The sequence below is a fragment of the Pocillopora verrucosa genome, chromosome 3 (assembly GCF_036669915.1).
Source record: "Pocillopora verrucosa isolate sample1 chromosome 3, ASM3666991v2, whole genome shotgun sequence".
NCBI classification, from domain to species: domain Eukaryota; kingdom Metazoa; phylum Cnidaria; class Anthozoa; order Scleractinia; family Pocilloporidae; genus Pocillopora; species Pocillopora verrucosa.
In genome coordinates, this window is record NC_089314.1 from 13,655,574 (window position 1) to 13,683,128 (window position 27,555).

The 27,555-nt window shown below is 38.7% G+C and overlaps 2 protein-coding genes across 2 annotated transcripts; both read right to left on the reverse strand.

The window, feature by feature from the left end:
- Positions 1 to 5,530: 5,530 nt before the first annotated feature.
- On the reverse strand, positions 5,531 to 7,403 carry LOC136279355 (neurofilament heavy polypeptide-like). Its single transcript, XM_066162998.1, has 2 exons — positions 7,335 to 7,403; positions 5,531 to 6,373 (listed from the first exon to the last, which is right to left on the reverse strand). The coding sequence occupies exons 1-2, from the start codon at positions 7,394 to 7,396 to the stop codon at positions 5,533 to 5,535; spliced, it is 903 nt and encodes a 300-aa protein (XP_066019095.1). The 5' UTR covers positions 7,397 to 7,403; the 3' UTR covers positions 5,531 to 5,532.
- A 29-nt stretch (positions 7,404 to 7,432) lies between these two features.
- LOC131771989 (uncharacterized) lies at positions 7,433 to 13,889 on the reverse strand (the record flags this gene model as incomplete). The annotated part of the gene is made up of 4 exons (XM_059087895.2): positions 13,688 to 13,889; positions 12,787 to 12,912; positions 10,060 to 11,607; positions 7,433 to 7,725 (listed from the first exon to the last, which is right to left on the reverse strand). Coding segments are annotated over exons 1-4 (2,169 nt in total), but the record flags the coding sequence as incomplete, so codon positions are not given.
- Between the last annotated feature and the right edge of the window lie 13,666 nt (positions 13,890 to 27,555).

The following is a 27,555-nucleotide window of genomic DNA, read 5'->3' on the forward strand; positions in this document are numbered from 1 at the left end:
CGTTCAGATAATATCAAAGTCTAGTTTTGTCTAAATTTTCAAGTAAAAAAAGGAAACAGTTTCGACTCGACTTTTCCCCATTTTGTTTTCCTCGCTTTAAGAGAAGCCTGTGACCCAACGCAATGGCAGTTTCTCACAGATTCGAGAGAAACCGAAAAATCTGCTGGAGAGAATTAAAACCACGAAATTGTTAAGACACGCGAACTTTCAAGTTTCAAATTGATTTTTTCATTCGTTTGCGGAAATGCGGGGTTCGAGTGGTCAAAGTTTAAAGTGACAACCTCAAAACTAATTACAGATTTAACGTAATTTTTTTAAGCCAATTTAAGACCTCCCGATAGAAAAAATCCTCAAAGTTATCACACGAAAACAAACGATTTTTTCCTATCCAAGTCAACCTTAATTACGTTGAGTTGTTAATCGTGAAATTGAGGGATGACTGATTTGTACTGAAACGCAACAAAGGTTTCACGGCTAATTCAGCTCAAATAGAAATAATATTTCTTGATATCAATTGAGAACGTTTAGAGAGCTGTTTACGTATACGTAATTGCTCAAAAGATTCTTTCAGATATTGCAGATTTGCGATTATGATAGTTGGAAAGCAACACTCGGCCGAAATTTCATGTTGTTAACAAATTTAAAAAAATAGATGCTGTTTTAACTCAACGAGTATTGTTGTAATTTGGGGGAATCGAATCATGGGGTGAATATTTTCCCGAAAATTACCACGCATCATAAATGTTGGCTTTACAGAAAGAGCGATTAGAATATTTCCGCATGGGCGGCGAGAAGCAATATCGAAAACTCTAAGGGTGGAAGCAAATGTAGGATATGTACTGCAGAAAAATGATTCATTGGGCGTAACAGGATTATCCTGTTTTTTAAAAAAACAATGTCTTCAAGCGTTTTTTAAGTCTTAAGAGAACCAAACTACACATTTACTCTAGATTCTCAATTACACGGAGTCTCATGCAGTTTAAATGATCAAAGGAGGAGTCCTACCACGATCTTGCGTCGTTTCATAAAAACTCGATTTTACATCGCCATATCTCATTGTCTGCGTGTATGAAAAGAAAAGCAAGATGGTTATTTACTTGGGGAAACTTGGTGTCATATACCAGAAAAATGATAAATTCATGTTTGATAATGTAAAAATTGTTTGTCACTTCCCTTGGTCTGGTCACGCAATCTCTTCTCTCCCCGGCATTGCGTGACCATTACAAGGGAGCTCATGTTACAAGGTTTTCCATTATAAGGATTGAGAAGTTATAAGAGCCAAAATTTTGGTACTTAGAATATCTCAGAAGATATTCCACGTCGCCAAATCATCTATTATTCCACTTTGTTCGCAATTTTAGAAAACATACTCCTGAAGTAGCCAGTCAACCTCAAAATACTTCAAACATCGTTATTGTATTTCTGTGACGGACAACAGACCGAGTTTTCCTTGCTCCGTGACCTATTTTCTAGTCTCTTGTGATTGCTTAAAGATCTTCACCGCATAGACAAGGTCCATAAAATTGTGGTATGAGATTATAAAAAAGTTAATATTTAAAAACTGAAAATCTTCCAGACGAATTAAATTGATAACAGCTGTTTTCGTTGTAAATAGTGTGAATGAAATAACTGTCTGAATCGGTCGAAATGGTGATGCTTCTCAAGTACTCCTGAGTGATACAAAGAAAGCGTATATTTTCATGAAGCTTGAAATACGACATTGAAAGGACATTATGTGCTTTTATAAGCAGTGTAAAAAAAAAATGTAAATAATCGGAAATAGCGTTTAGATCTTTTTTTTTTTTTTTTATAAACATCTACCAATATATTTAACCCGACAGCAGTTGAAAGAGAGAATAATTACTTGATTTTAAAGCGTTAAATCATTATTATCTCATCCTTGTTCAGTATTTACAGTATCTCTCAATTAAAGTAATCACTAACTTTTGGAGAGAATGAGTGTTTTTCAATGTTACCAATCCAGTGAATGTGATGTGTTGCATATGTAACTCTCTCTTGGTAAATCCGGTTATGGTAGAGGAAAATACAAATACAAAGCACAGTGTGAATTCTGTTATTTTTAAATTCAATCATTTTGTATTTACTTTATCCGAGCAATGCATCTGTTTCTGAATCTCTGTTACTTGTAAAAGTTGTAGGAAGATAACCCAACTCCCGATCCATCGTGATTTGTTGTTTGTTTTCCGTGAGCAGTGTAATGCCATGACGTGGAGAGTTGTTTGTTGCTGATATCGAAACTTCGAGGTTAACCGTAATTTTAAATATATGATATCTGCAACTTTTCACTTTACTATAATACAAAGGATCTTGAACCGCTAATTATTTTGCTTTGATCTTAATATCGTGGGGAATCTCTTTTATCTGGAAAATCTCATCGTGAAAATTAAAACGCGCCTGTAAGTCGGTGAGACCGCAATTGAGAAAATATAAGAAGGCCATTCTATATAGAAGATAGATTTTGTTGGTTAAGTTGGTAATAATTGTTAAAAATTGTATTGGTAATACCCTTTTGGAGTGAAAAGGAAATAATAAGTTTTGAGCAGGAATTTAATTCGAGAGGTAAGTTAGCTCGATTGTTAGTCACCCTTTGGAAATTAAACCCCTGCTCCTCTCCGCACTGAAGGATCACATACTGGAAACGAGTGAGCGAAGGAAAAACGAAAGAACTGAACAAGAGAATGACTGGGCTAATGAACAGGAAAACAAACGTATAGACAAAAACCAAAAACAAAAAAGGACGACTACGAGTAAACAAAAGTTTTTGGACACTGGCTATGAAATCGATTGAACATCTTTTTTGACGATTTACCTCTGGGCAACCGTTTTGAAAACTATTTTGGTGACAAAAATAAAACAAAAACTTAAAACAAAAGACCTTAAAAGCTTCTGTTTATTTTACCCAAGCACGCTTTTCTTATATTTTTGAAAGAGGATAATTTTGATCGTGATATGTTTGTTGTCTGTTTTTCACTTCATCAACATGAAAAATATCTCCAAGGATAAACAAACTTTAGCAGAATTATCGGTATCTTTTGAGTTTTCAAATCAGTAATATATCACATTGCACTTGGTGTTAAAGCGATAACAATCTTTATTATTAGACCTTAATCCTAATATCAAAGGGACAATCATTTTAACAGGAAAATCCCATTGCGCCGAATATTTCATAACGCGACTTAGAGTCGGTTGCACAACTATTAGTAAGATATCAGCTCAAAGTAGGATTCATTTCGTCTGTCTGAGCAATTCCAGAAAGAGGATGACCTTAATTGTAATATATTTAACAACATTTTCGGCAGTTTTGATTTAGTTTATTTAGTGATCATGTTGCCGAAAATCATATGTAGCAGTACCCTTCTGCTGTTGATAACCAGTGTGAACTTTGAGGAGATATTGAAGTTGAGGAACAGGCCAGCAAACCTATGAATGATCCAAGGGAACAACTAGTGACTAATAAAACACTAAACAAGGGAAAGAGAGAATAGACTGGCAAACGAATGAAAGATCAATAGAAACATCAGAAAACAACGAACTTTTAGAGCGTAGGAATCAACGAAGGAAAAGTTGCCAAGAATTAACGAGTAACTCAGCATAACGCAGAACGAATGAATTGAACGAATACTCGAACAAAAGTACGCCTGAATCGTATTAAATGAACGAAAGAATCAATTAATCAATGTATTTACTCGTGACGCTGAAAATAAGAGTTTCTATCATAACTTTGTACACTATTAGCACTATTAATGATAATTATAGCCAAGCGTAGAGCTTCACATATCGTTGGGGAAACAATATATAACGAAGAGATTGATCCAAGATATGATAAATTACGACCTCTTGTTTGATCATAAAAGGAATTTGGAATGCTGGTTTTTGAAAGGGGAGGAAAACCGGAGAACCTGAATAAAAACCCACGGAGTGAGGACGAGAACCAACTACAGACTCGACCCACATGGGACAGGTCCGGGAATCGAACCCGGACCACAGCTGGCTACAAATGGCAGGGCAACAAATTCCCTTATGAAACATTTTTTATCTATTTTATCAAAGAACTTGATTGTTTTTGTACCACTCTGATATTCCCTTTGGCGACATCTGTTCCCGTTTTTGAAACGTGAGACAAGTTCACTTTTGTGATGTATTTTTGCGTTAAAGTTTGTAAAACCGATTGCTTCCGCTGCCGTTGTCTTGTTCCATTTTTGTTTGCCTCATTGCCCAGTGGTTTGGAAATCTAAATGCTCGTGTAATTTGCAATTTTAATTATGAATTAAAAACACGTTTCTCTACAGTGGGAACTTTATACTTATATCGGCTTTTCCTCCGAGAACCTCGTATTTACTTTCACATTAAAAGCTGGTAAAAATAACCTAACAAAACTGTAAACATAGTTATCGATGTGCAACAGCTTTATTACATATAGCAAGATTCGTTAGATATCCAGGTGCTCTCTAATTCTAATTTTTATAACTGGTAAGGTAAAAGTATTTACGTTGACTCTTGAACGCTTTACAGTTACAGAACATCTGAATAGTAAATCACTATTCTTCATGATGGTAACAAAGCGTGCCGTTGAGTTCCGATAAATGTCGATTCTCTGAGAGCTTTGCATATAAATATCCACTCACTATAAAATAACATGCATACGTCGTTATTCTAAATTAATTCCTTAAATTGAAAGTGGTATATGTATCGCATCATGTAACCAGCATATTGGGTTGTATTGTTCCGTTAGTTTTTCAATAAGATTATCTCAGTACAAATTCCGGGTCGATGTGAACGCTACCGCTGAGGACTTTTCGGACATCTCTTTGCTTTATAAGGACGGCAAGGAATTTAAGATATCTTGACATATCATTCAACTCTTATGAAAAAATTACCAGCTGGAGCACCAGGTGCATTCATCTCACCGTTGTCAGGCCCAAGGTAATTCTGATGGTCACCTGGTGAATCAGATGCCATTATTTGTTTGGATCGGGTAGCCCAAAATATCACTTATTGCTTTCTTTGTTTAGATCTTTTGTTTTCGTCATTGTTGTTGTATTTTTCCTGCGGTTTGTACCTGCTAAGCAGCCATCTAGTGATTACAAATGTTTATTACACTCCACGTAAGTTGAAAAAAATCCTTCCTCCAAGCTATTGCAAAAAAAGAGTAACTGACTTGACGATGGTTTTACTCGCCTACAATTACATATTAGCTTCACAATAGTACACAAGCTAACGATATCGAGTATAGGATTTTAAAGGCGATAAAAGTAAAGAAATGGAATTTAGATACTGAAATATATCACGGCACCTATGCTTGATACAAATACATAGTCTGAGGGATTCTTTTGTTTATAAACAAAGCCCCTTCTATAAAACATATCTCTTCTACATTAACTAAAACCTATCTGAATGAGGGACACAATAATTTCGCTACACTTGTTTTTAAATGTATGGTTTAGCACTTTATGCGATAGCAAACATTCCACTGATTGATTAAAAGTTTATGGCCTCGGGTTTTAATTTCAGTTATGTCTTTGGCTTTTCAGGTGGATTGCTCTCTGTTTCATTTTTCATGAATGCCTTCTGCCTTGCGACTGTATTACCCTCCGCTACAATCTTCATGCTTTCCTTTTGGTTTGCCGGTGTATTGCCCTCTGCTTCATTCTTCATGCCTTCCTTCTGCTTTGCTAATGCATTACCCTCTGCCACAATCTTAATGCCTTCCTTCTGCTTTGCTGGTGCATTGCCCCCTGTCTCATTCTTCATGCCTTCCTCCTGCTTTGCTGGTGCATTGCAAACTGCTCCAATCTCCATATCTTCCTTTTGCTTTGCTGGTGGCTTGCACTCTGCTACAATCTTCATGTCTTCTTTTTGATTTGCCAGTGCATTACCTTCTGCTTCACTTTTTATCAATGCCTTCAGCTTTGCCACTCTATTACCCTCTTCCATAATCTTCACGCCTTTCCTCTGCTTTGTTGGTGCATTGCACTCTGGTGCAATTTTCATGTCTTCCGCTTGATTTGCCAATACAGTACTCTCTACTTCTCTCTTCATGAATGCCTTCTGCTTTGCCGATGCATTGCACTCTGATGCAATTTCCATGCGTTCCTTCTGCCTTGTTGGTGCGTTGCACTCTACTAAAATCTTCATGCCTTCCTTCTGCTTTGCTTGTGCATTCCACTCTGCTTCAATCTTCATGCCTTCATTTTGCTTTGGTGGTATATTGCCCTCAGGTACAATCTTTAAGCCTTCCTTCTGCTTCTCTGGTGTATTACCCTCTGCTTCATTCTTTATGAATGTCTTCAGTGTTTCTGATGCATCACAGTTTTCTCCAGAGGTATGCATCTCATGCATTAAAGGCTGAAGTCTAGAAAAAAAAGGTATCGATAGTACAATTTTTGGAGGAGCTCCATCCTCCTGGAATTTTAGTATAGGTTTTACTCAGTCATTCTGTTTCATACTGCTTGCAAAAAGACAACATTAAAAGAAACACGTTGACGAGTTTGTCACTACCAGATATCATTTGCGTAATTGCAATGCAGGAAAAATTTAAATTCTGCTTTCTCGCCCGCACGGATGGACTCTTGGCTTCAAGCCAGGTAAGTAGCTCTGGCGAAATGGGCATTGTGTCAAATCAAGATGGATTTTGTTTCGCTCTTTGCGCTGCTATTCCTCTACAAATGCGATTTGGTCATGTATTTCCACTTCTTTTTCCACCATTTTAAGAAACAGAACTAAAAAATAATTTAAAATAACCAAAGGGTTACAAAACCTGACTTTGAGATGACAGTAAGAAAAGCTAAGGCTATAAGACAAAGAAAATCGACAATAATTATCACAAAACGGAGAAAGTCGCAGCCAAGTGATTAAATATGTAATGTGCTGAGAATGGAAAGTCTGGATTTTGGTATGGAAGAAAAAGAGCATATTTACATATAGAAGGTACGGTTATTTTTCCATCAGAAACTTCAGCGTTCTGATAATTTAATAGTCCACTTGAGTCTTACAGCCAATAACATCACGGCAAAACTGACCAATCAGTTTATACTGATTGGTACCAGATTTTATAGATATACTGATTTATACTGATTGATACTTTATACTCACCGGACTAAGAACATTCGATTGACAACAACTATTCACTTGACTCTGAAGATGACTTCCGCTAAGATTGTCCAAACGTCAGTCACCACTACCGACAACAGTCCTTCTCAGGACTACACTCACCCGGACGATGGCTCATTATATTCGCAAAAGGTTGTTTAAATGCTGCACACAAGGTTTTCTGTATCTTTCATAAAAATACTGAAAATACTTATCACACTCACCTGTTTATTCGCTGCTGCCCTCTCATTGATCCAGATTCCACGGTTGAAGCAAAAGGTGGCATTACAACTTCTGTCTGTGTCCAGCGATGACGTTTTCTGTTGCTGTCTTTGACAGCTTCATCTTTTCGTTTGTCTTCCTTTTCGGGTTTGACGTCTTCACCACAAAGAGTAAAGCTCATAGCTCCACTGTCCTTTGCAGTGGCAGCAATGGACGGTTTCGCCAACATGCCTGTGTCAAGCTGAGTTTTCATCAAGTTTTTGCCAACCATACCTCGAATCTCTCCTTGCAAGTCGTTCAGAGGAAGGAGCAAAGCCAGACAGCATGAAGAGGAGCATTGTGGGTTTTTGCACCACTCCTTTAAATATTCGTATAAAAACATCACGTACTGACCTGAGGCAGAGATAAAATTCAAAATTGTTATTTGTTTAATTTTTTTTTTGGATAAAGCAAACATTTTCCGTCGAAGGCAATAATCAAAAGAAGCCTTGCTATTATTTCTTTTCATCTATTTTTAATGTATTTGCCCCTTCAATTTGAAATGTAGCACGTTTCTCCAATTTATATCAGTGCGCTCACTGATAATGAGTAAAAAGTAATAACTAATGAGTAAGCCATCTAATAGCGATGCAAACCTGAACCATTCAAAGCTAAAATCTGGATAATTACATATAAGGAGATTTCTATGTGATTTCTTTATGAAAGTTTAAAGAGTGTAGATTTAAAATTTCGTAAAGTTCTACTTTATAGACATTATAGGCGGTAGACTATCAATAAAATTTTGCGAAAAATTGATAAACGTTAAATAGCAAGTAACGTTATGGTTACGATACTTTTATCGCTCTCCAGGATAGGACGCAGCATAACGAATGCCTTATTTAATGTAAGCTGCTGAGCAATGTTACGTGAGTAATCACTTTAAATCATGTTTTAAGCCTTGGCTTGGGAAGTGGGTCCCCTTGCTGTTAAGGATACCCCAGAGAAAAAGCCGGCGACGTAATGCTGGCTAAGAGTTAGGGATTACCAGAAGCGCCCTCAAGAATAAAAACATTGGTTACCTCATTTCTTGAATGATAAGTATTAATAGGTCTGAACTTAAGCGAGCAAACACGCCAAACAATTATTTCCGTTTTTTAATGTGCGGTAAGGCAAACGGTCGATTCTCTTGCTTCTCTAAAGACCTCATATCAATAACAAAAAAGAAAAAATAAGAACAGAATTGTGATAGTATTGTATTTAAAAACGATAAATGCGACAAACTTTTATACAAAACTCAGCGTGGCTTCAATGTTTGTCCACAACCCGAAAGGCTACTTCCGTCGAAGTCGTCAGGCAAAGGAAACCAAAAATTACACTCAAATCAGTATCCACGAACGAATAAGGCTTCTCTTAATATCTCCTCCGGTATGAAAACATCAATTTTTGTCGCTTCACTCGTTTTAGTGTATCATTTATATTCGGATGTTTTTAGCATCAGACACGCTTCCTAATCCATTCATTCCCAACCCGGCTTGAAACGCTCTCACCCAGGTGTTCAGAGCATTAATTATGGTACCTAAAGTGAGTGGCGTACAATAAGTAGTTATAATATATTTCTCTTGCAGTTTGGGATGAATCAGCACAAGTAAATTTTTCAAAGGTTAATAAAATTTTTAATTGTGCAAATTTTGCAATTTTTAGTCTTTGAAAGATTTGCAATCGCTGATTTATCTTAAATTGCACGAGAAAATCATATGATTATTAGTTATTGATATACAAGCAAAAATATGACTATGTTTTCCTATTTACTTTTTCTTATTTCGTGTCATGGCTCACCAGTTCGGCAGCCTGCCTCTGCCTTGTTAACGGAGTTTTTGGGCTTTTCCCTCAAGAACTTTCTTCAAACTTTTAAAACCTCTCTAAAGAATAGTTTAGCGTTTGTATTCTTTCTCTGTTAGGCATCAATCGACAGCCGCAACCTTTACACGAAATCTATCACGCTCGTAATCTTCCCCGTCTTTCCTACGAACTTTTTTATAAAACTCCTGGAGAATTTTATTTAGGGGCTTCGGTTTCGCTCAATACAACTTGTGTTAGTCTGTACAAATGTTATATTGATTCGGTATATTGAGCTGGTCTCAAAACAGATGCAAAATTTGTCTCTCGTTTTCCTGCAATTTGATTAATTTCTTTAAACAAATTTGATTGGTTGTTGTGTTTTGGTAAAGCTGTCTCAATGGCAAGGGAAAAAAATGCGGTTTAGAGCATAAAATGGCACGATTTAAGAATAAATCACACCGGTGAGAGCCAATCAGATTGCAAGGACCACAGGTGATTTCAACATGGATATAAATTTGTTTGCTCCTCCGAGAAATCACTAGAGCTATATGCTAGATCACTTTGGCTCTCTTTTGGGGCTAACTGGCTTGTATTTTGGAGTGTTGCAACAAATGTCACAACGATATGTGTTATAATATTGTAATTTTCACGCCCTGTGTTGAATTTCATTTGCACGTGCTGCTAGACTCATTATATATTCAGTTTCGTTTGTACCTTGAAGGCACTTGATAGAGATTAAATGTCTGTTCAGTAACCGCTTGAACGTGTAGATCGCTGTGTATTACAATATGCATCACCTTAATCGTCGGTCAGTATTCTGTTATTTTGTCACATGTTTCACGGCAAAGAATTAACTAACGTTTGCACATGTATTGTCACAAATATGTTGTTCGTCTTAGCCATCCTTACCGACAAGCAGGCCAATTACCAAAGTATTTGCAGCCAGTATGAGTATTTTCATCGCCATTTCGTCTTTGTGTTTATCCACCTCATCTGATATATTCTCTGCGGGGATTCTGCTCACGGCGCCAATACCCAAGTTCAAAATAGTAACAGCAAGGGACGTCGACATCAACCTGTTTTCCGAAGCGACTTTTATGGGTTTATTCCAAGAGAAAAGTACTCCATACATACCGGCAACGACCCATGCCAAACCGATGTAAGACCTGGTCTCTTCTCCCACAAGAATAAGACCAGATGTTAGAACAGCTTTGCGAGACATCTCAACCAGTTCCCAGTACCAGAAAGTGGGTTTGTAGTTTTCAAAGAGGAATCTCAAACCTCCAACGACCCCTGTGCCAGTGTCTTTATTACTGTCTGTCGAAGAAAATAACATTCTCCGTTGCCTCCAAAGTACGATAACTGAAGCGGCAGGCAGGGCAAAGACGTATGCGGTCGAAATGTATGCCAGGATCAGCCAATGGTTATATAAGGATCCTTGGCATTTTATGCTGTAATCTGCTTTAGCGTATTCCTCACACATCTCATCCTTTTCATCTCGGCAGAGTTTGCGGCAAGCAAAAGGTAGAACGCTGGCTGTTTTGGAAAATGTACTCAGATACGTTACATACAAGAAGAAAAACAGATTTCTGTAAACCAACTGTTTTGTTTGATTGATTTTCCTGGACTTTTCGTCTTCTTCAAGGTTATGACTCTTCAAGATTACCGTCTTATATATAAGGTAACATACACCAGAGGCGCCAATGACGCTCAAATTCAAAGTTAATATCAGGAGCAATTCTCCAAAGGCGTTCACGTGCAACCCTAAAAATAGACAGTGAACAGGTGCGATCTGAAAGAAATTCAACTGAAGTATTCCAGAGTACGTGGGGACAGCTTGCAGAGAATCTGGCCATTCGATGTACGAGAACACATCTAGTAAGCCATGCGTGACCTGATAAAAGCCAACTAGTATTTTGAGCTTGGAAAAAAACATGTCTATCAGATAGTGACCTTCGTCCTTTACCAATTTTGTTTTTCTCTTCCACATCGAAATTGCGAATAGTAGGGATAGAATGACGAGAACAATTGAAAGCTGTGCCACAATCCAAACCTTCGAGGGACATTTTTCACAGAACTCCAGTTTCTTATGATATCCTGAGCTACAAACGGCACAAATTGGACCTTCGTAACCTTTTGCACATGGTGAATCCAAGCCACCTTTGCAAGATTTCTCTACCTGGCACCTGTAAGGTGTCGGCATCGAATAAGGGTATTGTATGGAAGAATTGTCCAGTACTGGAGAAGTCGCTAAAAGATTTTGTATGAAATCCTGGTAGCGATGTTTGTATGAATCGTTACGCCACCGCCACCAATATCCAGATTTCAATGAGGCATAGTCGTCTTGGCATATCAGTCCTACTTTGCATCTGAGACATTTAGCGAATCGATGGGTTCGGTAAAATCCTTCCAAACATGGACATGCTCGATATCCAGCAACAAAGTCACTTTCCGTTCCTGTTAAAATTGAGAAAACTGTCAGTGTTGTTGAGATTATATTTCTGATTCAAATTTCTTCCTGAAAAAAAGTGTTATACAGGCGCTTGATTCCCTGCAAAATGATTTTGTTTTCACACGAAGAATGTCTCCTCCTTCTCTAAACTTGAAAAGAGAATGAATAGTAAAGGCTTCTCATTTCCTCTCTTGCCCTCTGCACGTTCGGCAAGTTTTAAATCTATTCTTTTCTCAACAGGGGGAATACGAGGCATACTCAAGACTTACAATTTAGGCTTTGATATCGAAACTTGAGGACTCCTTTCAAAATCTTTTCGTGGACATATTAAGCCGTTGAGGCATGCACGATAATGATATCGTTCCCTGATAACCGAAATTGCGAAGGGATTTTTGCCAATATTTTGAATTTTCCCCTTCATACCCTTCTTTTAGGTTTCGTCTGGGTATGATGCAAGATTTGAAGATTTTTATTCAAATGACTACTATTTCCGCTTATCGCTGATGTTTATTTCGGGCAAATTAGTTTCCCTTTTACAAAATTCCTCATAGACGCATTCATCACACTGGAAAGATGTGTTACCGTAGACTTAATGCACAGGAAACACATTCAGTTATTCAAAATTCGAGATCCAGTTTGGCAGCTGACATCATAAAAAAGAAAAATGTTCAATGAAAAACTCTACCATGGTACGCTTAACGCGGAAAATTTTTATATTGCTATTCTGATTTAAAGCAAGTTCCCCGGCAAGGGTAAAAAATAGGTTTCGGTACTTGCTAAGTAGTTACCTTTTGTTTAGTGTGATGAAAATAAGGTGAATCAAATACACAGCTAGTTTTAAAACTAACTGTAAATTGAAATCATTTATGAGGATAAATACAATTTATTAATTCGCTCCTCCACTGTAGGTGAATTTGGTGACCGTAACGTTACGAAGGTTGAAGTTATAAGGAAGCACCCGGAGTTCCCCCTTCCGTAACAACCCAAAATCTATGCGCAAAAGCGCGGTCTATATGGATATCATACCCAAAATGATATTTGTTTTCTCAAAGTAGTCTTCAGCCGCTCCATAGGTTTTTTAAATTTTTTCAAGCGCTACTTTTGAAACGACTCTTTGGATACAAATTTTAGTAAACAGTAAATATTGAGATTAAACACATCATGTGGTCGTGTTAATTACTTACCTATTGGGCACGCCTTGCAGTCTAGAATTGATTTTCCAGGTTTTTTGTCGAATGGGACATAAGATCCGTTTGGACATTTTTTACAGCTTTCTGCAACGTAGCCACGCGAATCAACGTAGAAACCGCCTGGTAAAAAACGAAATAAGTTTTAAGGTAAGGGACGGCTGAGGGAATGCAAGGTAATGCGTCGATAAATTCGAAGCTTCAAAATCCCCCTCCCGGGCAATTCTAAGGGATTTGACATTTAGGAGATTCGCTCGTTCAAATTCCCATCCCTCGGGCCAAGATTGTGTTCAAATGCCCCACCCAACAATCAAAGATTCTTTATATGATCAACGAATGTTGTAAAATTTGGCAAAGTCACGTATTAGTTAATGTGATTTGTGGAGGTGGATTTCTTAATCTTTGATGTGTTCGTGTGACAACGTAGGAGCGGCTAGTTTCCACGTGATTCATTTAGGCTTCCATTGACTTCGTTACACTATCATTTGTATAAAGTGTAGCGGAAGGCTACTTAGGGTTATATGTGCGTCTTGCAAGATTTATAGACCAGTCTTCAAAGTACTGGTTAAACACTAAGGCTATTGAAAATCAAACTGTAAAGGAATTTTTTACCACCCTAACCTTTTACCACCTCAGCCAAGAAAAGGTTATTTTAAGTCTCAGGTAAAACAAAAACTCATTTTAAACACTTGACCGGTTGAGGATATAATTGGGCAATTCCATCTTTTCCTCAATGACATGAGGTATTTTGTCCCCAATGATTCTGTGCTTACTACGTATTATTCTAACAATAATCTTTCTTGCTATTGTAGCAAAGTTTCCTAAGGATAGGGATTGATCTTAAAGAGCTATTATGTAAATTCATCACTGAATAACAAAGAGGCACAAGATAACAAACCTGGAGGACATTCCATGCACTTCCCATTTCCTTCTGAGAACGTTCCCAGAGGACACGTTCGATATATATAGTCAGGGTAACTGAAAGTTCTTGTGTAACCCATGCGTAGCAAAGCAACCCTCAGGAATTTATCATCTTTATCGGAAAACTTAATAACTTCTCGGTTTGAGTCCAAGGGATTCCTTAGAATGAAATTGACCATCAAAGTTAATTAGTCCAAAACCGCTAAGAAAACAATGCGATCGAGAGATGCGAGTGCATAAGGAGCCCTTACGTGCACCCCTTCCTACTGCATAATTAAGGAACAGTTGAATCACTAAAGAGCGGTCAGAGTGATCAGATAACTTTTGCTTTCATGACTCACCAAGTCGATAGTTTTATTCACTTTAATGTAGACTCCAAGGATTTTAACGTCAAGGTTATTTAACTACACATCACAAACATAACTTGATAAGCAATTGCTGGGAGAAAAAAAACATTCTCCAGATTATTTCAAAAACCTTTCATCCACATAATGCACGCACCTTTGACTTTCAATTTACAAAGCGTATCACTAGTGATTTTTTTTTGAGCTACGCTATATTTGAGCGGTCGCGTTTTAAATGAAACGCTCTCAAAAAATTTATTGAAAGCATTGGACATATTGATTTCTCGTACAAATGCTTTTTAGCCTCATTTTTATAATCGAAAAAGGGAAATACTAACAGATGTACTTTCAGGACGATCCTGTTTTCACGGTGGTAAGTTACAATCCGAGGAGTTCTTTGCCACAAATTACTAAAACAGATATGCAATAGAAGGTAGATTAACAATATGATCACCCCTGTTACATTTCGGGTTAATTCACAAAAGACATTTGGAGGATGACTGTGCTTGAAAATCACTTTGAATGACATATTGATTTTAAGTGGTTTATTAGTTCTAACCGGCCGACATCTTAAAGTATGGGTTCATCACGGCTGATACATGAATTAATTGGATACTTTACAGCTCAAAATTGGTAGCCCTGAAATTCGCGAGGGAGGCAGAGAGGAATGTTTTCAAATTCGTTCGGAGAAGAAATCTGCAACAACACAACGAAAAAGATGAGTAGGTTGGTGGAAACAAATTTTAGAACCTTAGATCGTACAAAAGGGGCCATTATGACGACGCATTTTTTCAAAAAAATTGTAGCGAAACATGCTTTTCATTCCCAACGTAATCTTTTTTAGCTAAAAAAAATTGGTGAAAGCTGGTCGATAGGTCCTGAAAATTCTAAGGGAAAGCTACTCATAGGAAAGAAGAGAACAAGTTGCGTCCAAAATCCTATTATAACACACTACCCCACCCCTTTGATTTACCTAGTCAATTAAATACCTCTGGATAAACCCATGAATGACAAAGTTCAATTTTTAATGACATAATTCGCTGAGAATAAACGATTTCAACTTGATCGTCGGGAACAAATCTGACGGCTGACTGAGCGGAACCCGCAACTTCCTTGTGACCCCCATCGTGTTGCTCATTTGGAACTTCGACTGGGTAAAGCCTCAGTACTGGACGTTTGATTTCAGTCTCCTCTCCTTTAGAAATCAACCCAACAATGGCTGCACGGACGAGGTGATCTCTTCCATGGATCAATTCTTGAACTGTACCCGATTTCCATTTTTTCGAGGCGCATTATCAACGCTGTTACGATATTTTGTATAAGCTAAATGAGGTATAAAGATATTTTGTGTATATATAAATGAGTTTTTAGTGTGTTCGAGTCATCTTTGGTGTTTCTCCATGGTGTCAGGAATAGTTGTGACCTGCGTATTAGTAGCCTGCTGGTCGGTGCGTGTTCATTTATTCTTCGAATTGGTTGTCCGAAGTTCCTCGTGGAGGAGTATGCTGGGCGGCGAGGGAGGGTTGGCTGAGGTAAGCACGGCTGTTTTGCAGAATATATCGTTCCCTTCGAAACTCGAAAGTAAGCGAAGCTTAGCATGGAATTGAAAACGCTTTCGGCGCGTATGGTCTAATTAGGAAATTGCATCTCTTCCAATAAAGCAACCAAAGGAGGAGAGGAATGCTTCGTTACTTAAGTGTTTGGGGGCGGACGCGTCCGAAATTTTCGATGGTTTGAATTTTGAAAATGAAGAGGAAAGCAAGGAAATTGATGTGGTACTGCGAAAAATAAAGGCGCGTTTTTTTTTTGAGAAACAGACAAGATTTCGATTGATTCATATGTTGCAGCACTTCGTATTTTGGCAGAAACATGTAATTACGGTTCATTCGTGGATGGTCTTATTCGCGACAGAATTTTAGTCGGAACAAAGGACAATGGCACACGTAAGCGGCTGTTACGAGAATCGAAACTCACACTTAACAAATGCATCGATATTTGTCTTTCCAGCGAAGCAACTTCAGTTCAGCCACAGGCGATGGGCAAACAGGAGGACCTCAAGTTTGTTGCAGATCGCAAGCAAACTGGCAAATTCTCAGAGGAGAAAACCCATCAAAGGCTGGTAAATCTAGATCTGTAATACTTTCTAATTTCTATGGAAGTAAACACGGGAGAAGTAATCTGGAGTGTCCTGCTAAGGGAAACAGTTGCAAGAAGTGTGGCGAGGAAAGTCACTTTGCAGTCAAGTGTGCAATACAGTGTACAAAACCATCCAAACCTTTGAGGAACAGAAAGTAGAAAAAGTCTGTAAATGTAATGCAGGGAGATTCCTCTTCTGAAGAATACCTTTTGACCGTGAGCGTAGAGTTCCGAGACATTGTGAATTCAAGTTGTTGAAAGTTGTCTGCAAAGATGGTTGCCAATGGGCATGATAGCCAGTTTCAGTTGGACAGTGGAGCAACGGTGAACGTGCTTCCAACCAATGAGAGATTATTATGTCAGCTGGATGGGCTAAAGCAGCTGTTGAGAAAAAGGTTGGAATAAGGTCATGGGAAGTTCAAACAAAGGATGGACGCATCTACAGCAGGAACCGAAGACATCTGAGGTTGTCTCGAGAGCTATTCCGGACAGTACCCCCCGTTGAGATTTTCAATGATTCCCCTAAGCCCTATTTTAAGGTTCCACAGTGACACCACATCCAGAGCCCGTCGACATTTCAAGAATGACCTAGCTAGGAAGCTATACAACCAAGATCACGAGTACCTGAAAAGTCTAGTAACAAAGTTTCAGCCCCTGCTACTGAAGTCTTTCGCAGTGCACCAGCAGCCCCTGTTACTGTCACCAGAAGTGGACGAGTGGAAAAGAGACCGGGCAGATGTGACTCTTAATGAACTGACTAAATGACTTGACGACGGTTGCAAAATGTTTTCGTTAAGGAGGATGTAACGGTATTTCGTGTGAGCTAAATGAGTTATAAGAATACTTCGTGTGTATATAAATGAGTTGTTTAGTGTGTTCGATTTATCTTTGATTAAAATCAGTTCGAGTGTGATATTAGGCTTATTTTCGTCGTTTCGTTTGGCCTTCTTGTGTTTCTCCGAGTTATCGAAGACGATACAAACGCCTCCTTGCTTAATCACAAGAGATTGAGTTGTCCTCTTTCCCAAATTATGTTAAAAAAGTTCAGAAAGACACCCTAAGTTCCTCATTGATAGAAGACAGGTGGAGGGTCGAGTATTCCTTTATCTTGAACCATAAGCGTCTTTTAACCTACGTACTTACAAACGTAAGTGTCACTTACGGAGAAATAAAAAAATTTTTCGTAAATGACACGTGTTTACCAAGGTTTTTCTTGAGGTAGCGTTTCACAGAGCGTACCAACCGCGCAAGGGACGTTGAACTTATGGAATATGTCAGAAAAGAAAAGCCTTTGAACTTGAACCTCTGAATGTTTTCCCACTATCGGAGATCATAGGTGGTAACTCCCCTCCTGAAATGAACCACCATAGGCACCCAAGGGGAGTTTTTGACCGGTCGGGACCGAGCTCGAGATGCACCATCCGAGGAGATGCACGGGTAAATATTGCAATGAATGTTTTGAAGACTCTGCTTTTGTTAGAATACATATTTCTAAAATAGACTGGACCAGCAAAATCGACACCAACTTGAGTGAAAACTAGTTCGTCGGAAACTGTGAAATCTGGGAGCTGAGGCTGCGGAGATCCGGAGTACTGTACGGTCTTCCTTCAAGCTCCTTGCATAAAGCGCAGTGAGAGATGACATTTCATATAGTTTGCCTGCTTTTCACAGCATACATCGAACCTAATCATTGAGGATTAATCCACATTTTTTATCAGATGCATCATAGACTGCACGAAGCTTTGCAGTGTCTTTTTCAAGTCTGGTAATTTCTCTGTAGGGAAGATGGCGGACCTTTCTTACTTCTGGCTGTTCCTCCATGCTCACTGGCTTAATTTTGCCCGTGTGAAGTTGCTCGTGAATGACGTCATCATAGCGCTTGATGACTTCTGGTTTTGACCTCAGCCGTCGCAACAATTATTCCAGTCTCATCCTACTCAACTGAAAGTTGTCCATGATAACTTCAACGAAGTTCTCACAGACTGTTGGCTCGTCATTCTTTATTCCCAGAGTTTCTAAGTCCGATAATTGCGTGATTTCCCTTTCAGGTGAGTAATGTCTTTCTTCTAGGGCACAGTTCGAGATCTCCGGTACATGAGTTTCAGAACGATTAACTGTGGAGTCTTCTTGTCCTGGCAGTGGAACTTCCACAGGTGAATAGGACCTGATTCTGGACCATAAATAACACTTCCACTAACAAAATACCAATAGGTTGCTCGGGTAGATTCAATGATTTGATCGATAATTGGTGCACAGATTGTCGAACAATATACACTGCAACACAGATTTGTATACTGTTAATAGCTTCCTCCGCCACACGAACAACAGCACATCACCTGAGTTCGGCTGCAGACTCCGTAAATTCTCTGATATATAGCTCCACTGACTTCCAGTATTAGCAGATCTCCCGTGAGAGGTTGACTGTCCCCCCTCCCTTGCGTATGTTTTCAAACATTAAAGAATGTGTTTAAAACCACAGATGCGACATCCTTTACCATTTTACCGGTAGCTTTACTCGGGGTACCATTTCTGAGAGAGGAGAGGTGTCAAGGTTTTACTCGGTGAGTAAATAGATAAGATCCCTTACAAATTTGCGATACTAGGTCCATAAAACTTGAATGCCTCCGACTCAATTGTCTCTATTGGGTTATCAGTTAGTGTTCTGTAAGTAAAAGATAGAAAGATAAAATGTTATTGACGTCATCATTGTCGTCATCGTCGTTATCAGTATCATCGTCAGCATCATTATCTTCGTCGTCATCGAAGTTATCATCAATGGTATCCGCATTATAATAATCATCCTCACTATTAGCATAGTTAATTCGTATTCACCAACGTTGATATCGTCGTCTTTGTCGTATCATTCCCGTCATAGTAGCTATATCATCGTGCACTTCAAATTACGGCACTCTTACCTGATAGAACATTTTCAAAATATTCAAACAAAAACCGGTTGATTAAGTTGTTCATGCGCCAATTAATGAAAATAGTGTGAAAAATATTGGGAATTGGCCAAAGTGGTAAGTTGCGTGCAATTATCAGAGGTGAGTGAGCCACAACGGCCGGCTATTTACATATGAATGTAGCTTGTATTCTCAGATCCTGTCTATGTGCTTCGTCTAAAGAAGCGTCAAGGCATAAAATCGAAGGAATAAAAAAAAATTACACAAAGTCGATTGCACCAGTCTCTTACAATAAATTATTCGAAAAGTGTGTGTATTAGAGTGTACCTACATTATCCTCAAGGCATCCATGGCAAAGAAGGCTCGATAAGGAATAAGTTGTAGGTTGTTTCCATGAAGGAGTCTGACCGGAACAATAGAAACACAGTAAATAGCATTAGTAAATGGTTAAAAGCAATATTTCGTCTAATCTTGATTTTTGAATGTCGTTATGGTTTCTTAGTGTATTTTAAAACAGATATCGACTTTTAGAATGAAATAAGATCAAATAAAGACCTAAGTGTAATATTTGGTAGCAAAGTGTGGTCTGAACATTTCGAAGACGAGGATTTCAAGTTTGCAGAAAAACGAACTCGGAGATTGAAAGCGGATGGCACCTATTCATGTTTTTATGGTCCGTAAAAAGCTATTTCAAAATGAAATAGTGTTTCAAACAGTTTTCAGCTGTTAATGTTAGTTCACGTGCACAAAGGTAATTTACGTTCTTTTCTTCTTCCGCTGGCGTAGCGGACCGTGTGCTCTATTTTGAGCACGCGCAGAAGTCAACCGGAAGCAATAACTAAACAGTGTAGACATGCGCAGTTAAAACCGGAATCCTGCGATTTCTGGGATAAAAATTTGATTATCCCAGAGGACATTATTTGGCGACAATACCGCTGACAAGGAGCCAAAATGACCCTGGGCTCGAGATTGAAGACATGAGATAAAATTACTTCGAGATTGCTTATCGGTTCTTCATTAACATGTAATTCTTTGGATGGTGTAGCTTCTATAAATTTGTTAAATTTTCAAAAAAATATCCGACTGCCGATTATTCAGTCGTTTGAGAATCTTGACCGGCTGCCGATCAAGAGCGAACTAATTAGCGCAAAACAAAAAAACTGTATAGTTTTCGACAAAATATAACTTCATTCTGACTTGAAATCACAAAATCGTCAAAACTTTCTTGGTGTGATACAATTGCTTCCCTTTTGTGCCCGTTTCGTGTATTTTCGCGATCTTTAAAGATCATGTGCTCACAAGTTTGTTTATCCAGCTCGAGGTTGTTTATGATCTTAGTTAATGATTCCATTTCGGTTATCGCCGATTTCTATATAACCGCAGTCTTTTGAGTGCTGCTGATCTTTCTGTGAATATGAATTTTTTATTAAAAAGAGAGGAAAGAATTTCGTCCATAAGGTGTCACCTGCGTTATATATCTAACAGTCATTTTGCATTCTTTTGCTTACTCGTTTCAAACCACGTGACCACATAGCTAAAAAGACCTGTTACTTTGACATAGCTGAGAACTGTGATAAAATGAATGGAGAGAGACCCTTTAAGCAAGAATTATTGAAATGAAAGAAAACAAAAAACAAAAAAAAAGAAATAAATAAAAAAGCATAAAGTTCTTTCCGAATACTTAAACGCGGTACGAATTATGGCTCTGAAATGAAAACTAAATTTGCTGGCGTCGGTGGGGCTTAGCCATTTATAAATTACTTAATGGTTAGTTCGCGTCGATGATTTATACCCACGATTTGTGAAGAAAAAACGAACGAGGGAGGAACGAGCGAGTGTGTTTTCTTCTTTGCAACGAGTGAATAATGTGGTACAAGCAAACTTAGCATGAAGTAATTTTTTTTCTATATGTGCTCTGTTTTGTTGTAAAGTACACAGGAAGCAGCTAGAGCACGAAAGAAGTATAGGGGAAAACACGAGACGCAATACAGTTTTTCTCCCAACTTTTTGAGTGCTCTAGCTGCCTCCTTTCTGCTTTAAAAGTCTTACAACAGAACAGAGCACAGTCAAGACTTCTTCATTTGTTTTCTTTTTTATAAAGAATCCGTTTAATTATCTTGCATTACTTCCTTCAAAACTCGGACAGTCCATTTTATCCATTTTGGTGATTATTGTCTCTGCTCACGTTGCAATTTCGCATGTTTAAAACCTATCTTCTCTTGCTAATTGCTGGTCAGCTTGTTCCAAAATTTCACTTCCTATCTCCATGAAATTTGTTCTGTTACCTACAGGTTTTTCTGTATCCATTGAGGCCAAGAGCTTGCTCTCATATTGCTTTTACAAGTCATGTCAGACTTGTGGTTCAATTAACGAAAAAAAAAAACAGAGAGGAATCCGGGGAATGGTCGGAAATTGTACAAATTGGAAGATGGCGTGACAGCTTTAGCTCCGTGTTTTGTACTCTGATAAAACACGCTCTTTCAATAATGAGAACACTAGTTACATCCGAAATTTGTTATAAAACAAAATGCAAAAATTTGATCATGAATATCGTTTGGCGAAATCAACACACCACATCAAGATACATGATGGACGCCGTTATTTCAAACAAACTGAATCAACACTAAAGTTTTATTCAAACATACGTTAAACAATTATTCTTTTAGAATGATACAAAAATGGCAGGCACTGGAAATTTCCATTTTGAAAGCCGCTGAAAGTTCAGAAGAAGCTAAAGTTAATTATCAGCTTTATTTTTTAATACCTATTTTTTTGAACGCGTACGTATCACAAATCGCAAATACGATCAAGATGCTTCCCAATAAGAGTTAGATTTAAGTCTTTTTTTACCGTTTTAGGAAAGATTCCTCTTTAGTTCGCTGGATTTGCAGCGTCGAGGCTTGACTCAGGTTGTTAGTTAATGAGCTTAGCTGCCCCTCGATGAGTGCGCCCTCAAAAAACGACAGCTGTGTTGATTATCTGCCTTTGAGCGAGGTGAATGAATTTCAGTCCAGCATTCTGCAACTCGAAAGGTATTGTATTTTTTAGCTCCCTGTCGTCAGTCCACTCAAAATAAGGGAAATTCTGCTGTTGTTCAGATACTACGAAATGATTGGCTCTGCTTTGAAATTTTTTTGGGAATTTCTTCTTTGAGTCTTGCCATGTACATTAAGCGAAGCAACATTTTGTTGAATTTTCTTTTTTGTGTTTTCGTTGCATAATCCTCTATAAATTCTTCGACTGAATTGATATCTGCAAACCTAGGAGCCATGATTGCGGTCAAGCAGCAAACTTTTCTAGAATTCACTTTCACTTTGGCGAGCTGCGGCGCCCCGAAAAGTGGGAAAACCGATACATTTGATTTCGATAGGGAAAAATTCCGTTTACGTCCTTGAAGTACTGTGCAACAGAAGATTAAATTGCGTGTTTACTTGTCACTATTAACCGTGCTTTCCCAGATTAAATAACATTTTCAAGTGAACAAACTAAATTTTGCGACATAGTACAACCCAACTGAAAAAAATTCACATGAAACCAAATGCTACTGTTAGTGAATTTCCACACAATTTTCACATGCTTTAACGTTTTTTACCAATCAGATTCGCTTTTAGCTACCTTGGATTACACCCCATCACATGTAAACTCCTTGTAAACAACCTGCAAGTGAAAGCCTTTTTCTCTTTGTTGAAAAGGCTGTAGTTAAGGGTCTTCTGTCTTCGAAGTCACGAATATCTTGAAAGAATACTTCTATGCCAAGACCGGAACTTGTCAGCGGTCATATGGCAGCGAATATGGCAAAGAACCAGCGTGGTGCACTGCTGCGTTGGCACATCAAGTCTTCACTATGGACAGCATGGTTGCCTTATATCGGATGAGCAATAGTGCAAAGCGTTGGAAGGTGTTTGTGGTCAACAGAGGGAAGAAGATCGAGGCAACAACTGGTGAGCTCTAAGTTAACTGAAAGTGCTTTCCAACAGACTTTGCAATCAGAGGAGAAAAACTGAATAAATGGAGAGAGAGGACTGGTTCACCAGCACTGATTGGTTGTTGAATGGAACAAAGTGGTTAAATAAACCTGAGTTAAAAGGCACCAGAGCGGCCTTAAAGAGTGCAAATCTATCCTAGAGGAGAACCCTCACATACAAGAGCGAAAGCCAGATGATGGGATGCATTTTTGGAGAGGGGCGCTTCCTGGAGAACCATGAAGATGACAGCCTGGACGTCGAGGGTAATCAGTAACTTGAGGAGAAACAAGCTGAAGAGGAGCTCAGGTCCATTGGTAACCGATGAAATAGCTGCGGTACAAAACTGATGGGTGAGGCGAGTCCAGAATGCAGACCAAGCGAGTTTGCAATCTCGAGGGTGGAAGTTAGTAGAAGATTAACAGACAGACATCATCAAGTGTGAAGGGAGAAACAAGAAGTACAAGCCAACGTACCTTCCAGGGGGACTTTTTGCTGGCAAGCTAATTGTCCATGTACATAATTAGATAATGCATTTCTAGTACCACAGAAAGTGTAACAGAGAGCTGGTGGATTACGAGGTTGAGAGCAAAAGTCAAGAAGACGATCAAGAGATGCACTATGTTTAAAGTATTCTCCACAAGACCGTATGGAACGCCACCAACAAGTGACCTGCCAGAGAACAGTCTCAGAAAGCAGACAAGTTCCAGAGGAAGCTTAAAGCTTTCATCTCGCGTAGAACGAAGCGCCTCGTCATTATCTCAGACAATGCTGCAGTTTTCAAGACTACATCAGGTTGGATCAAAACTATACAGAAAATCGAGAAGTGGTAGAACTATCTGGCAAGTCTCGAAGTTTGTTGCAAATTCAATCAGGCGAGATCCCCTCGGCGGGGAGGTTAAAGGGCCCTTCACAAGACCCATGGAATGTCCCACCTTTCCTACAAAGCCTTTAAATCATTTCCATTGAGAGTGAGTGAAATCTAAATAATTGTCCCCAGACACACGTTGAGACGAGGGAGACGAAGAGGTTCTTACGACGAATGTAATCATATGGGGGCGAGATGCCTATCCATAAGAAGACATTGAGAACGATCAAGGAGATGACGAAGATGACGAAGATGAAGCCAGAGATCGGAAACTGCTAAAGCATGGAAGCGATGGAAGAGAGAGTATATCCATGGCCTAATGGAAAGCAACGTCTAAACTAGAAGGTGGGAGCCACACCTACAGTAAGGGAGGCTTGTTCTTATTGTCAGTGACGGAAAGAACCGTGGAGAATGGAGGAAAGGGACACTGCTGCGCCTCCTTCAAGGCGAGGAAAGAATTGTAAAGGGTGTAGTACTGTCCGCACAACGGACACACCACTGAGCGACCTCTGCAGCTTGTGTTCCCATGGGAGATTCGCAGAAAGGATCCACTTGTTCATTTTTTCTGGTTTGGACAAAGTCCAAATTAAGGGTATTGTAAGGCCTAATGGCCACGATGACCAACCACTTCTGAGCATAATTCCTAAATAGGTAATGAAAGCCATTACTCGACTTCCAAGTACTGTAATAACATTCTTGAGCAACTTATATCATACTCCGTGCTGACGTGAAATTTACATCCAAACAACCGCTTTTGGTCTATTTTATCAAAATCCAGTAACCCCTATTTGAAGAGCACACTTTATTATTTTTTCTCGATACGTGAGCGGGTGGTATTCTAAAAATCCTGTTACCTGATTGATCCCGAGAGCGGGAGGTATACTCCCATCTGGCCCGCTCATAGCGTGCGGTATCCTGTCCTTTGCGTGTTAAGTCGCCTAGAACATCCTTCGCTTCGTTGCAAATATTAAAAAGTATACTACTTGTTTTGCCGGCTGGGCAGAATGAACTGACAAAGATTTCGTTCACTACCTCAAGCCAATAGATAAATTATTAATTCTCTCTTCTCCTTCTCTCAAATCACTTTGGTTTTCAGAAATGACTCAAGTTTGAGACCAGTGTATGGAATAAGGAAGTTATGAAATTGAAGCTGTCGATAAGGAGAAGCTTATTCTTGACTTAAACTTCTTTTGCATCTTTACTGAAACATGACGTTGAGACTTACATCAAATAAAATTCATAGAGAAAAATTTTAATCTTCAAAATTTTGTTAAAAAATTTGAAAACCTCTTTGTATTTTTGAGCCTTGAATAAATATAAGTTAGCAGGTGTTTTTTTCCAGGTATACAAACTCACCACAACGAAATATTCAATCACCTGCGAATCAACAAGCCAATCGTTTGATTACACAAAATTGATCAAAATTGTGGAACTTTCACCATATCGTTCACAACTGTAAAACTTTCAAATTATCATTCACAATCGTGAGACTTTCACAGAATTTTCTTTTCATTTTGTCAAAAACATTCTGAAGACATATCTTAAGGATTCAACCTTTGATACTATCAAACAAAACCCATTCGGTCTTTTGTCGAATTCAACTCTTAACTCTTTCCGAGTGTAAGCAGTGATCCAAGTTTTTTTCTGTACTCGATATTTATATGTTCTTCCAGAACAGATCAAGTCACTTCTGATGTTTCACATCTACCTCATCTTCAAAAGGATTCCTTTTAGATGGAAGGAAATCAGGGTGAATCAGCTCTTCCTGACGACTCAACGTTCAACCAAATAAATTATAACTGTGACACGCCATCGTTCAAAAGGTCGCGTGCAGAATTTGGAATTTCACCAAGCACAGATTTCCACTTCACAGAGGGAAACAATCACGGTCTCGGATCTGTTTTCACTTATATACTAATGTTGGACCATCAGCAACTTCAGAATCATATCTTGGTGGTGACATATTTACTGGGAGCTCTCTTACCAAAAGCATTGGAAGCTGCATAAACTCTTTCCTTTCCAACTTGGAAGCATAGTAGGTTTCCTGTCTGAATATTCCATATCAAGTTTTTCACGAGCACTTAGTCTTGAGTGTAATGTTATCAAGTGATTCACTTTCATTGGTCAAAGGAGTTTTAGCAGTTTTTGCTCTTCACTCTTCCCCTGTTCATTGTCGTCATTTCAGTACCTTTGTTTGAAGGACTAGGAGGTGAATTATATTCAGGTTGAAAAGGTGTTGTTGTATCTCCTTCGTTCTAGTCATCATCGTCATTATGTGTTAATAGAGGATCAGTATCTCCAAATCCATCTATTTTAACTAAATATCTCGAGTAACATGAACCCGAACAAGACTCTCTGTCTGAGTTCTTAGAGCCCAGTTCCAAGGCTTGATGATGGGGTAGTCATTGTACCAGGATCTCTTGCACTTATTGTTGATTTGACAGTTAGTGGTAGTACATACAATTTCTCTCGTGAACAATGTATCAAGAGCTCTTATTAATAAGTTGACTGTGAAGTTCACGGGAGAAATCTTGGAAGACGCTGATTGCTACAATCTATTAAAGCTCTATGAGGAGCTCTTTTGACTCTTCAGAGAAGGTATTTAATCTTAGGATCTTTCGAAGATCAGATGTAATGCTAAGGTTTAGAAGACTTCAGGTTTTGACAGAGAGAAGAAAGTCAATGAAGTTTATGGGGACAAGTATAGGATTCCATCGGACCATTAGATTCTGAAGGACCATTGAGTCTTTTTCCCAAGAGCTCTTTCTGATGAACTTGTCTTCGAGCTCGAGCTTGCACCTGACGGAAGTGTTGTGAAAGGATCATTGCAGCAAGTCTTGTTTATGAATTGACTAACATCCAGATTGAGTATGGCTCATTCAAAGTCAAGAACTTGCTGATGAGGCCTTGTCTAACTACAAAGGTGGAAAGAGACTAATGTACGAATATTTCACTCGTCTCACTCATCTCAACAGAGACAATCTTAATTTATTAAGGGATCTGACACAATAATCAATGTAACACTAAATGCCCCAAGGAGATCACTGAAGGGACGTTTCTTCTCTTTAACGGGCCATACACAGCAGAAATTACCGAGGTTAAGGTGGTTTGCATAGAATCCCAATAAGGTGTACAGTCAGGGAATAAATACAGTAGATATGTGGGAAGAGGTCTTCAGAAGATTTGGGCAGGAAAACAGTTTACAGGAAGGTATCGGGCTCAGTTAATGTGAAATGCCACATCTCGATCATCTCAGATTCTCAGCTCAATATCATCAACCGAGAGCTTGAGAGAGACCCTTTAATGAGATATCTCTATGCCTCCCACTTACAAAGACAGAAGAACAAATCAAGGCGCACTTCGACTTCTTCATAAGAAGATACAACATTGATGCTGATCCTGTGGTATGAAACCATCATATAATATGAAGCATATTCAGGCATGCAGGAGTGAAATTTGCGTGTGTCAATGACTTCAGAATTAATTTTGAATCTCACAAGGGTGAAACCCCAATTAAGAACCATTGAAGTCGTTGATCTGTGGTCGTAATTACAAGAAGCGGGATTTGGTGCATCGGCAGTTGAGATGCGTAAGAACTAGCTTTGTGAAACTATTTCTGTAAAACGTTGAAA

Bases quoted from the DNA above. Each gene is read 5' to 3' on its own strand.
- LOC136279355 (XM_066162998.1), bottom strand. From the start codon at position 7,396: ATGCCACCTTTTGCTTCAACCGTGGAATCTGGATCAATGAGAGGGCAG. The intron at 6,374-7,334 runs GTGAGTGTGATA...TTTTTTTTCTAG, and splicing joins GGGCAGCAGCGAATAAACAG to ACTTCAGCCTTTAATGCATG.